General features: G+C 43.6%; 3 protein-coding genes across 3 annotated transcripts in view; 2 read left to right on the forward strand and 1 right to left on the reverse strand.

Annotated features, from left to right (window-relative positions):
* The window catches only part of LOC144891756 (uncharacterized), a 97,640-nt gene that overhangs the window by 12,548 nt on the left and 72,248 nt on the right, over nt 1–12,844 (reverse strand). The window lies entirely within an intron of this gene.
* Nucleotides 10,667–11,874, forward strand: LOC137424835 (histone H2A-like). Its single transcript, XM_068112696.2, has one exon. It carries the CDS (start codon nt 11,178–11,180, stop codon nt 11,550–11,552), a length of 375 nt encoding a protein of 124 aa, XP_067968797.1. The 5' UTR covers nt 10,667–11,177; the 3' UTR covers nt 11,553–11,874.
* LOC144891759 (histone H3) lies at nt 11,998–12,717 on the forward strand. Its single transcript, XM_078776042.1, has one exon. The coding sequence runs from the start codon at nt 12,297–12,299 to the stop codon at nt 12,705–12,707; it is 411 nt and encodes a 136-aa protein (XP_078632168.1). The 5' UTR covers nt 11,998–12,296; the 3' UTR covers nt 12,708–12,717.

Raw genomic sequence — 12,844 nt, forward strand, 5'->3', positions numbered from 1 at the left:
GACAGACAGACATGGGCAAAAACACAACCTCCATCCACCTTCGGTGGCAGCGGTAAATATGGCAGCCACATGGAGACGGAATTGGGAGGGAGAAGAGTACAATAATTGATCGATTAATTGTGAAATTAAAATAAATAAATGATCATAAAATATTTTCTTAATCAATTGGCTAATAGCATACCTAAACCACCAATGCTTCATCCGAAGCTGCAACTTTTTGAAAATTAGTTTTAAAAGCCATTAATCGAAAAAATTAATTAATTGAGAAATAATTAATTAATTAATTAATTAGTTGATCAATAAAAAAATAAAAAATATCTTTTAGAGCCACATCACTTGGTCACTGTCGTTTCCAAATATCAGCTTCCCCAGCTCAAAAGGTGCTTGAGATATTGCCCAGATGAGAGAAAATAAATCAATGATAAATAATGAAAATAAATAAATAATAATCATTAAAAAATTAAATTATTAATCAATTCGGTCACAGAACACAGAAACCACCATCATTTCATCAGAATCTGTAACTTTAAAAATTAATTAAATAGGTTATTCATCGAATAATTAAATAATCATAAAAAAATAAAATTATTAATCAATTCAGTCAGAGAACACATAAACCACCACCATTTCATCAGAATCTGAAAATAAATTTTAAAAAAAATCGTCATTAATCAAATAATTAAATAATTAATCGATTAATTGATTAATTGATTAATTAATAAATCAAAAATAGCCTTTGCAGCCAAATCACCTGGTCATTGGCATGTCCAAATATCAGCTTCATAACTCAAAAGGTGCCTGAGTTAATGGTCAGAAGAGAAAGGAAATTTGATTAATTAAATAAGTACTTAATGAATCGCTAATAATTAAATAACTCCTCAATTATTTGATTAATCAAAAAACAAAAAATATGGTTTTTGAAAAAGGACTTGCTCACTATTGTGCCGAAATTTTAGCTTCCCAGCTCAAAGGATGGCTGAGATATCGCCCGGACAAACAAACAAACAAACAAACAAGAAAAAAAGAAAGCAAGAAAACAACCAGAGTGAAAACTGAGTACTCCCTTTCAGCATGCGTCACTGCCGAGCCCCCTTCGGTGCCCAGCAATGACGATTTGCAATGCCTGGAGATGGCATAGGAAAGGTGCGGTGTCCAACAAGAAAGAAAGAAAGAAAGAAAACAAACAAACAAACAACCAGAGTGAAAACTGAGTACTCCCTTTCAGCATGCGTCACTGCCGAGCCCCCTTCGGTGCCCAGCAATGACGATTTGCAATGCCTGGAGATGGCATAGGAAAGGTGCGGTGTACAACAAGTACAAATACATTCAAAGTACACCGCCCCAATGCCAAATAATAAAATATCCTGCAGCGCGGCATTGCCGGCGCGCCTCCGGTGCCCGGCAATACCGCAGTGCAGCTCATAGAGACTGTATTTGGAGAGAGAGGTGCACAATAATTGATTGATTAATCATTAATTAATTGTATAATTTTAATTAATTAATTGTATAATTAAAATCAATAAAAGATTATCACAAAATATTTTCTTAATCAATTGGCTAATAGCATAACTAAACCACTAGTGCTTCATCTGAAGATGTATCTTTTAGAAATTTAATTAAATAAGTCATTAATAAAAAATGAAATATAATCAATTGATTCATCAATAAATAATTAATCGATTAATCAATAAATAATTAATCGATTAAATGATTAATCAATAAATCAAAAATATCCTTGATAGCCACATCACTTGGTCACTGTCATGTCCAAATATTAGCTTCCCAGCTCAAAAGGTGCCTGAGATATTGGCCAAATGAGAAAGAAAATAAATAAATGATTAATAATGAAAATAAATAAATAAAAATCATTTAAAATAAAATTATTAATCAATTCGGGCACAGAACACATAAACCACCACCACTTCATCAAAATCTGTAACTGATTTTTTTTTTTTTGGTAATTAATTGAATAATTAAATAATTAATCGATTAATTGATTAATTTATCAATCAATAAATCAAAAATATGCTTGATAGCCACATCACTTGGTCACTCAAGTCCAAATATTAGCTTCCGAGCTCAAAAGGTGCCTGAGATATTGGCCAAAAAAGAAGAAAAGAAAAAAAAAAGATTAATAATGAAAATAAATAAATAATAATCATAAAAAATTAAATTATTAATCAATTCGGTCAGAGAACACATAAACCACCACCATTTCATCAGAATCTGTAACTTTAAAAAAAAAAAAGAGTCATTAATCGAATAATTAAATAATTAATTGTGATTGTACTTTTGAATACTATTGTTGTTGTCCTGTTATTCTTGTGTGATCTTAATACAATATTTGTTTGTGAGTAACAATTGGGGTGGCTTCTCCGTTGATCTTTGACACACAGAATAACACATTTTTCTGCCGTGACTCCTCTCGGGGCTCGGAGGTACACTGTGACCAGGGGGTCGGGGAGGAGCACGTAACAGAAATTGGGGGCTCGTCCAATTGGCTCGGGGGCTCGAAATTGGGATCCTCGTCCGGGATTAAATTCCCTGATAACATTCGTCCGGGATAGAATTCCCTAGCATTCCCAAAATTCCCAAACTTGGAATTTTTCTAACATTCCCAAATATTTCCAAAATTTTGGAAATTTTTGTGTGAAGGTTAACAGGTGCTAACTGATAGTCACTATGGTGTCTGACGCAGAACAGTTTGCGGTGTCCCCTAATGAGGCACAGTTACAAGCGTTAAAAAAAATCGGAACTCTTGATATTGGCCAGACATTTTAACTTGGAGGTCCGAGTTAATATGAAGAAAGCAGAGATGCAGACATTGGTGGTAGAATCTCTGGTGGGACAGGGAACATGGACAGAGGTAGCCTTGGATTGGCTACCTGAGGAAAAAGAAATTGTGGAGCTCCGGAAAATGGAGATGCAACTGCAGAGCCAGGAAAGGTTAAAAGCAGAGGAAAGAGCAGAGGAAAGGAGAACTGCAAGGGAACTCGAGGAAAGAAGAGTACAACAGGAACGAGAACGCGAGGAGAGAAGAACAGAGGAAAGGAGAGCGGAAGAAGAAAGAAGAGCAAAGGAAAGAGCAGAGGAAAGGAAAGCCGAAAGGGAGCTAAAGGAACGTGACATGGAGTATCAGAAAGAAGTTAAACTCAAGGAGCTGGAATTAATGGGAAAACGGGGAGAAGTCGTATCCATGCCGGGTGGTTCGACAACTGGTCAGAACACCTGGCATGTTGGGAGGCATGTTAGGCTGGTTCCACCCTTCAATGAAAAGGAGGGAGTCAAGTTTTTTTTACATTTTGAGAAAGTGGCTCAAATGCTAAAATGGCCTGTGGGGTCCTGGACTATGTTAGTGCAAAGTGTTCTGGTGGGTAAAGCGCAAGATATATTTTCGGCTTTACCGATTGACAAATGTACAGATTATGAGGAAGTGAAGAAAGCCATTCTCAAAGCAAATGAATTGGCCCCTGAAGCTTACCGGCAAAAAATTCGGAATGCCAGGAAGAGGGAGAGTGAGACCCATGTGGAGTTTGCAAGAATGAGGGAAACCATGTTTGATCGGTGGTGTGATTCGAAGGGGATTGGGAAAGACTTCGAACTATTGCGACAATTGATCTTGGTGGAGGAATTCAAACAGTGTGTCCACAAGGACATTAAAGTACATCTGGAGGAAAAGAAGGTACCAGAGTTGTATGAGGCAGCAACCGTAGCAGATGACTATGCCTTGACACACAGGATGGGGTTCCACACACCTAACTTCCCGCCTAGAGTTCGCCAGGGGAGTTATGGTACATCCGGTGCGGAGAACGATATTCATGGGGCCGGCCTAGAGATGACTGAGGACAAATCTGATACCGCGACTGTTAGGGATCAGAAGACTACAGTTCCAAGACAGACTTATCTTCCGGGGGGCTCGAGGCAGACCACGAGTTTTTCCTCCGGGCCTATTTGCGCTTTTTGCAAGAAACCTGGACACTTGATGTCCCAATGTTATGCCCTGAAAAGGAAAAATCAGGAGCGGAGTCAGACTAGTACAACTCCGAATGCATTGGCAAATGCGAGAAATCGTCCTTGGAGGACAGTGCCTTCCTTGTGAAGGTTCCCATGCCAAAGTTACGGCATCACAGAATGACCTTGTTCAAGAGGGTTACAAACCTTTTATTTTAGAGGGGTTTGTGTCACTGGATGGAAACTTGACTAACCAAAGACCTGTTAGGGTTTTGAGGGAAACAGGGGCACATCAATCTTTGATGCTTGAGGGCATTTTGCCATTGTCAGAGAATATGGCAACTGGGGATAGTGTTCATTTACAGGGGATTGGTGGCTGTGTTCGTGCTCCACTGCATGTCATCCATTTGGAGTTCGATTTGGTGTCAGGACCGGTCACCGTCGGTTTACAAGCCACGCTTCCTGTAGAGGGAATATCTTTTGTTATTGGGAATGATTTGGCCGGTGGTCAAGTTTATGGTGACCCGATGGTTGTTAAAAAGCCCAGTAGGGAAAATAACACCACACCAGGTAGGGATGGCGACAAGTTTAGCAAGTTATTTGTAGGTGGACTGAACTTCAAAACAAAGGAAGGTGTTTTGGAGTCTGCCTTCAGCAACTATGGACCGCTTTTGGAAGTGCTGCTGATAAAAGACAGAGAGACACGAAAGTCAAGAGGGTTTGGCTTTGTCACGTTTGAAAACTCAAAGGATGCCAGAGAGGCAGAAAAGGATCTGAATAGCAAGGAGTTGGAGGGTCGGACCATCACAGCAGGGAAGGCATTTCCTAGGGGTCGAGGGGGCTACAGAGGAAGACCACAGACTACAGAGGAGTAGTAGTGGTGGTGGACGCAAGCGATATTATTATGGAGGCTTCCAGAGTTATGACCGCTCCCGAAGGAAGGATTATCAGAGCAGTGGCCGAGAAGGAGACCGCCAGTCAGGTGACTACTGTGACCAGTGGTCCCACCGTAATTATTAGGAGTCCGGAAAAGTTGAAGCACTGAATGCTGCGGAGCCGCCGAGCCAAGATTCCTACATGGACTAACCGTGAACGCCACGTTCCTAAAGGCGTCCAGGTCGTGAACTTCCCTGCACGGACTAACCGTGAACTCCACGTTCCTAAAGGCGTCCATGTAATGAACTTTCCTCCCCGGACTAACGGTGAACTCCATGTTCCTAAAGGCGTCCATGTAGTGAATACTTCCAGGCCCCACCACCAAACCACCATGGAACCTGGCTTTCAGCTCGGCCTCCCGGGGAAAGTGCTATAGATTTGCTGGCCTTTGGGTTTTTGATCACAACCCCTTAACCTTCATTCAAGAGAAACTAGAAGTAAAAATCAGAGGGGCAGGGACAATGTCGTTGTTGACGCTTGGTCCAGAGGGAATTAACTTTGGAAAGCTCTGGGGGTGGTGTAAAATCTTGGTGCTTTATTTTTGGGGAAGGTTGAATATTGTTGCCCACGGGGATTGCTGATTTGGGTTGTGAATTTACTTTGGCTTGTTTAAAGAGGGCATGCAAAGAAAGTTTTCGCTGTGTTCAAACTTTCTTTCTTGAGGGGAGGAAGTGTTACGGATTCGGCCCGAAGGGTTGTTGTTATGATTATTGTTGTTGATTCTAAGTATTCTGGTGATTGGGGTTGAAGGGAAAGGGTTATTATAGTTAAAAGATTTAAAAGCGCTCCTGGTAAAATGTGGCCGGAAATCCGGATCGTGACCGGAAGAGGTGGAGCAAAGGAGAAGAGAGAGGCGAGGAGATCGTGAAACAGACGTTGTTGTTGAAGCTTCGGCCCGAGCGTTCGACGTACAGTGCGAGTGAACTTTGCGTCCTTGAAGGGAAGTTCGGGCGATAAGAAATATCGCCGGAGTGCATGGAGCCTGTGTCGTCGGGTATTCTCAATGAGGTTCTGGAGGATCTGGGCCTCAAAGCCCAGGTTGGAGTGAAAGCCATCCGCCATCTTCGCCACGCGAGCAACCTGTAGGGAACAGGTTTTTGTCGTGTCGGCTGGGCATTATTCCCCGGTGGTTTGCCGGGGACGGCTGTGCCAGAAAGGCGCACATAAGAATTATACGGAGGCTCGCGGATTGAACCGCAACGTGTACGTCGGAGCGCGTCTTTGTGAGGTTCCTTTCCACCGCTCGTTGCTGGGTGCTGAGCACGTGACCTCGGGGTCGTCTCGCTCGCCTACGCCTCCACTGACCATCGGGCCTTGACTCCCCGATTGCGGGAGCGCACAGAGAAATTGGGACTTCACCTTGGAGGGGTGCAGAGACATTGGGGGAGGTGCCGTGAGTGTGGGGTTAAGGGGCTTGACAAGGATATCATCGTAAGATTTGAAAGTAGGGGTGATTGCCCCATTGTTGTGTGGCTCTTTGTATGTGATTTAAAATATATTTTATTGTTTGTTTATAACCTGGTGTGTTTGCATTATTGATATGACTGTTTCATTTGCTGGTTCCATTGAGGGTTTCAATATTTGCTGGATTTCAACCAAGGATAACACATCTTTCTGCCGGGGACCCTCTCAGGGTTGGGAGGTCCACCGAGACCAGAGGTAAGGGGGGGACCCCGTAACACCTTGTATGGAAAATAATACTGCACAGTCAGAGCAGAAGATTCCGGGTATCTTTCCATCCTGTGCCGCGACTCGTGCTATGGGTAGGAAGCGCTCTGAAGAGAAGAGGAAGGTACTGACGTCACGCTTTGCACAGGCACGTCTTGTCAGGTACCCAAAAACTAAGTGTCAGCACACACAAGTCATGGATGGAGGCATTGTTGGCAAGCTCTTTGTAGGTGGACTGAACTTCAAAACAAGGGAAGTTGTTCTGGACTCTGTCTTCGGCCAATATGGACCACTCTTGGAAGTGCGGCTGTTAAAAGACAGGGAGACGCAAAAGTCAAGAGGGTTTGGCTTTGTCACGTTTGAAAACACAAAGGATGCCAACGATGCAGAAATGGATTTGAATGGCAAGGATTTGGATGGTCGGACCTTAATAGTAGAGAAGGCAGGCCATGGGCGTCGAGGGGGCTACAGAGGAGGGAAAACGTGGCGGTAGTTTCAGGGGTGGCTATGGCTCCCGGGGTGGAAGTAGTAGTTTTGGTGCTGGCCGCAGTCGAGATTACTATGGAGGCTCCCAGAGTTACGGCAGCTCCTGAAGGGATGATTATCAGGGTAGTGGCCGAGAAGTAGACCACTATTCACGTGACTACAGCGACAAGCGCTCCAACCGTGATTATTATGAAAGTTAGGAAGAGTTTGAAACACTGAATGCTGTGGAGCAGCCGAGCTAAGATTCCTACACAGATTAACTGTGAACTCCACGTTCCTAAAGGCGTCCATGTAGTGAATACTTCCAGGCCTCCCCACCCAACCACCATGAAACCTGGCTCTCAGCTCGGCCTCCCTAAAAAAGTGCTGTAGATTTGCTTGACTTTGGATTTTTGATCACAACCCCTTAACCTTCATTCAAAAAAAATGAAAAATAAAAATCAGAGGTTGATGAGATGGAGTTTGGTTTTGCAGGAGTTCAACTTGGAAATTGAGCATGTAAAGGGCAGGGACAATGTCGTTGCTGATGCTTTGTCCAGAGTGAACTAACTTTGGAAATCTCTGTCGGTTGTTTGAAGTTTTGTTGCTTTCTTTTTGGGAAATATTGATTATTGTTGCTCATGGGAATTGATGATTTGGGTGTGAGTTTTACTTTTGTTTGTTGGGAGAGTTTTGCCGACAAAGAAAGTTTTCACTATGTTCAAACTTTCTTTCTTGAGGGGGGGAAGTGTTACGGATTCGTCACTTCCGTTGTGGTGGTTTGCATCCACTGTAAATATTTCTGATTCAATGTACTATTATTGTGTTCAAAAGGTTTATTGTTCATGAACTGTTTTCAAAAGGTAAAAAAGTTAATGTTAAAAGAAACAGGAAACCGGATCGGGAACCGGACAACGAAGAGGAAGAAAAGAAAAAATTGGCGGAGCGAATGGGTCGGTCAAGAAAGCCGAGTTGCTCCGGGTTCTGAAGCGAACGTTGGCGAGCAAGAGTCACTGGCGAACTTTCGGGTTCCCGGGAAAGGGGTCCCTGTGACAGAGTTGTCATCGCTGTGACCGACCAACTTGCGTGTCAGGTTTTTGGCGGTGGATTCCGAGGAGCATTATCGCCGGGCCGTTACGTCTCAAGAGTGGGTCGTCGGCCATTTTGACTCGCACATGACTTGTGCTTCGCTCGCGGTTTCGTCTCTTTTCGACCATTTTCACCGCATTCAGACGTCGATCTGCGGCGTGTGTGTGACGTGGATTTTTGAAGGTTACTTCGTCCATACCCGAGGGTGTGATCTCTGAGTTGCCTGTAGGGCACCTTTGGGTTTCCCAGTAGTCTTGAGGGCGCCTTTGTACAGCTTCGGCGGTGTGACGGTACTTGCCATCCGCACGGGATTCTGGTCTCGATTGGACATCGTTCTGGCGATCGCTGGAGCGAATCAACTTCGTCTTGAAGCCGGGAATAAGAGACATTGGGGAATGTTCTTGTTTCACTCACTTGGAGCACAGTGAGTTGTATATTACAGAACTGATTGTACCATCATAAGACATATTGATTGTACTTATGAATACTATTGTTGTTGTACTGTTATTCTTGTGTGATCTTAATACAATATTTGTTTGTGAGTAACAATTGGGGTGGCTTCTCCGTTGATCTTTGACACAGAATAACACATTTTTCTGCCGTGACTCCTCTCGGGGCTTGGAGGTACACTGTGACCAGTGTACTGTAGATTTTTGTTTCATAGTTGTATTCCATAGTACCTGGAATCAGAAATATTTACAGTGGATGCAAACCACCACAACGGAAGTGACGAATCCGTAACATTTGGTTTAACCTGTTTACGTTCAAACACAATGAATATTCGTGACGTCGGCCCAGTGAGAAACTCAACCTTTCCATCATCATCACATAGGTTTATTTAAACGCGTGCAACACCTTTAAACTTTCAATATATATTTTGTTTGTCTGTTTGATTTGTATGTGAAATAAATGTTAGGTCTTTCACGAGCCTCGATTCTGTCAACAAACTTGCCCTACTTTGAACAGCAGGCGATTAATTTAAGCAGTTCACTTGCAGAGATATTGCAACAGTTTTGTTGACAAGATCTGGATGCAAACGATACATCACAGGATGCAAGCTCGACGATTGTGACGTTTAAAATTTGGATAAAAAACCTTGTGAGCATTGCTTATTATTAACCTTATTAGTAAGTACCTGATAGTAAACAAGTATTTTCACACTCAAGCTGTTCCATGGTAAATTGACTTCGACACGAGTCTCGGAAAAGCCGTGTTTTTCTTCTTTTCTTGCCTGATTTTCAAATGCAGCTGCAGACAGATGCACAGTTCACCATTAACCTTTTAACGTTGAGGTCATTTCCAAGTAGAGATTTTATTCGTGAAAAACAGAGCCTGAGTGAAGAAGCACCTTGGGCGAAGCCTGAGAACGTGTCCGAGTAAGTAATGTTCTGCCAAAGCAGCTCTTCCCTCTGCAATGTCGGCCCGTGTGAATATGGTGAAATATGTAGAGAAACAAAATGTGTTTCTCGCCGTGCGCAATATGCAAGGAGTTATCGTTCATGTGAATAACAGAGCTCAAAGTGATGTGAGAAATACAAACGGATGCGAGGAACACCTCCATAGTTTTCCGAGCGCCGACGTTGATTTCTACCACGTCCGCTCCTCCACGCCATCACTTTTACATCGAACTGTTAAAATTCTATAATTCATGTGTGTTTGCAATATTATTACAATATGTGTATTATGTTGGGGTTCGAGGAACCGATTCCGAAGGCAATTTAAACCAACATACAGGTCACGTCGTTAGTTATACTAATTACTAATAGTATAAGACCAGAGTAGTCCCATCCCTTTGTGTCGTTGGTTGATTGTGCTGGAATGCGTTTGTGAGGGTTAGGGAGGTTTACCCCTTTTTCTCCCCATTACCTTGGGGTAATTGTGCACTGCGTACGGGCTCCGTGGTGTGCGATGTGCAACACGTGCGCTGGCTCATTTGCATATCGCGCCAAAAGCGACTTTGAATCGCGCGCCAAGACTAAACTTCCACCTTGCTTAACTCCACCACAATCTTCTTTTAAAACCCACAATTATTACACAACCCTTAACATTTATTAGTGACCATTTATATTTCCCTTTGGTTTTTATTTCACGTTAGATTACATTGCATCAAATTTATTAGGCATGCTGTTTATCGCTCCAAGATCGCAAAACACCACCAAAAAGGATCACTTTTTAAGTTATGTACTTATACCTAAAAATGTATACTTGTAAAAAACGTCGATTCATACATTGTGTTTGCAACTCTGTCATGTTGAACTGCAGCTTTGCAAGTGAAATTCTGACATTTTGCTCGATCGAGTCGGCACATTTCGCTGATTTCCTGCTGGATTTTCACTTTTATCGAACACCATTTGAAGGTACTCATTGTGGTTGCTGTTGTTGTGCCGTGTTGAAATTTGTAAACAATCGGACAGTTCTCTTTAGCGACTACTTAGTTGCGGGGTCTACTCACCTTGTATTCACATTTTTGGAGGTACCTCGAGGCGCTCCGCACGAAATAAAAACAAATCTGGTGAAAAACGTATGTTTGAAACAGTAGGTTTAATAGCTGGAATGATTTTCACTTTTGTTTGATTGCCAGGCATACAGAGTAAAATTACTCTCACTCCTCTCTCCGTATGTGCGATTGGGACGCCCTTCAGAGCCAGTATCGGGTAAAACGGCAAACTTGCCTTCCGATAAAATTCAAAAATGTAACATTAAATTTAAATAACTTGTTTGTCGATAATAAAGCTCAACCTCGTTGTTTTGCTTTGCGTGTGCAACTTGACGACGAAAGGCTAAAGGTACTCAAAAACAAAACTGGGAAACATTTCTGTCTTTTAAATGGTGTCAAAGTTCAAAGTTCAAAGGATTCGCTCTCATAAAGGGTATCGTATGCAAATATGTGGATCACAGAGAGTTTGGAGGCGGAGTACACAACCTGATGTTCAGCCATTGGATGGATAAAAGATGGGCGTGTATGATTCCTGATCCGACTTCACCCTTAAAACAACTCAATTCGCACCATGACTTTCAAACTTCAGTCACGTTCGGGTTAGTGAGATATCGGTTCTTCTCCACAAATCATGTCGGGACGTGGTAAAGGCGGTGGAAAGGCTCGTGCTAAGGCAAAGACTCGTTCTTCCCGTGCTGGACTACAGTTTCCCGTGGGTCGTGTCCACAGACATCTTCGCAAAGGCAACTACGCCAAGCGCGTCGGTGCCGGCGCTCCCGTCTATCTGGCGGCTGTGCTCGAGTACTTGTCTGCAGAGATCCTGGAGCTCGCCGGGAACGCTGCACGAGATAACAAGAAATCGCGCATCATCCCGCGTCATTTGCAGCTCGCCATCCGCAACGATGAGGAGCTGAACAAACTGCTGGGCGGGGTGACGATCGCGCAAGGTGGTGTACTGCCGAACATCCAGGCCGTGCTGCTCCCCAAGAAAAGCAAAGGAAAGTAAACGGCTTCGCCTCACACAAGGCCCAAGAGTTCTTCAGCTCTCCCACAACGGCTCTTTTCAGAGCCACTCAAACCTTTTCGAAAGCAGCATCAGCGATACACGATCCGTGTTTTACACAAAACTTCGCTGTGTATTTTTTTACAAGTTCATTTTTTATTAAACTCAAAAATCAAAACATTTTTACAAACAACGTAAAGATCGTGTAACATCACAAAAATGCATTGTTTACAAAGACCAGTTCCTGAATATAAAACTTTGGTACCGGTGACGTCACCTCGACAAACTACCAAATTTTGAAATCGAATGGTGAGTAGAATTGTGAACTTTATAATATTACAAGACAAACACTCGCAATTATTCGGCATGGATATGCCTTTTGCTTCTTCATGTTCAAAGAAATGTTGAACAGGCCCAAACGAGCTCAGGATAGATGTTGATGGGAAAAACGAGCAAAGGAGGGCGGACGGAGCTTTCCCTCGCAGAGCGGATCACATCGGGCTCGGATTTCAGCCAATGGAGAGGGAAGGGTGACGTTTCGACCAATGGAAAGAGCTTAAGATGGGGCTTAATTCTGCAGAGAATGGGAGAGTGTTTGAGCCAATAACAAACGTGCAAAATGTGCCAGCCAATAGCGAACGGCGGAAGCGTCGCGCGGCGCAAAAACAAAATCTGGCCGCGCATTTCTCATCTTGTTTCATTCGCATTCGCTGTTGTTTTGTTTTGTGTTGATCTTTGCCGGTGACGATGGCTCGAACGAAGCAAACCGCCCGTAAATCGACAGGTGGAAAAGCTCCCCGAAAGCAGTTGGCGACTAAGGCGGCGCGGAAAAGTGCTCCAGCCACCGGTGGCGTGAAAAAGCCGCATCGTTACCGTCCAGGAACTGTGGCGCTGCGCGAGATCCGGCGCTACCAAAAGTCCACGGAGCTGCTCATTCGCAAGCTGCCGTTTCAGCGCCTCGTCCGTGAAATCGCACAGGATTTCAAGACCGATTTGCGATTCCAGAGCTCCGCAGTGATGGCGCTGCAGGAGGCGAGCGAGGCCTACCTCGTTGGGCTGTTTGAGGACACTAATTTGTGCGCGATTCACGCCAAACGTGTCACCATCATGCCCAAGGACATCCAGCTGGCACGACGTATCCGCGGGGAGCGAGCTTAACCCGCTCGTCCAAGGCCTTGTGCACACCTTTCGCACCACAACACCCAACGGCTCTTTTCAGAGCCACAACACCTTTCTTGAAAGTGTAATCGACATTTCCCATAACTGAATGTATCACTGGTTTTGTGTACAATGTG

The sequence above is a fragment of the Myxine glutinosa genome, chromosome 4 (assembly GCF_964187855.1).
Source record: "Myxine glutinosa chromosome 4, kmMyxGlut1.1, whole genome shotgun sequence".
NCBI classification, from domain to species: Eukaryota; Metazoa; Chordata; class Myxini; order Myxiniformes; family Myxinidae; genus Myxine; species Myxine glutinosa.

What these genes read in the sequence shown, in the direction of transcription:
- LOC137424835 (XM_068112696.2), top strand. Translation starts at nt 11,178, where the DNA reads ATGTCGGGACGTGGTAAAGGCGGTGGAAAGGCTCGTGCTAAGGCAAAG.
- LOC144891759 (XM_078776042.1), top strand. Translation starts at nt 12,297, where the DNA reads ATGGCTCGAACGAAGCAAACCGCCCGTAAATCGACAGGTGGAAAAGCT.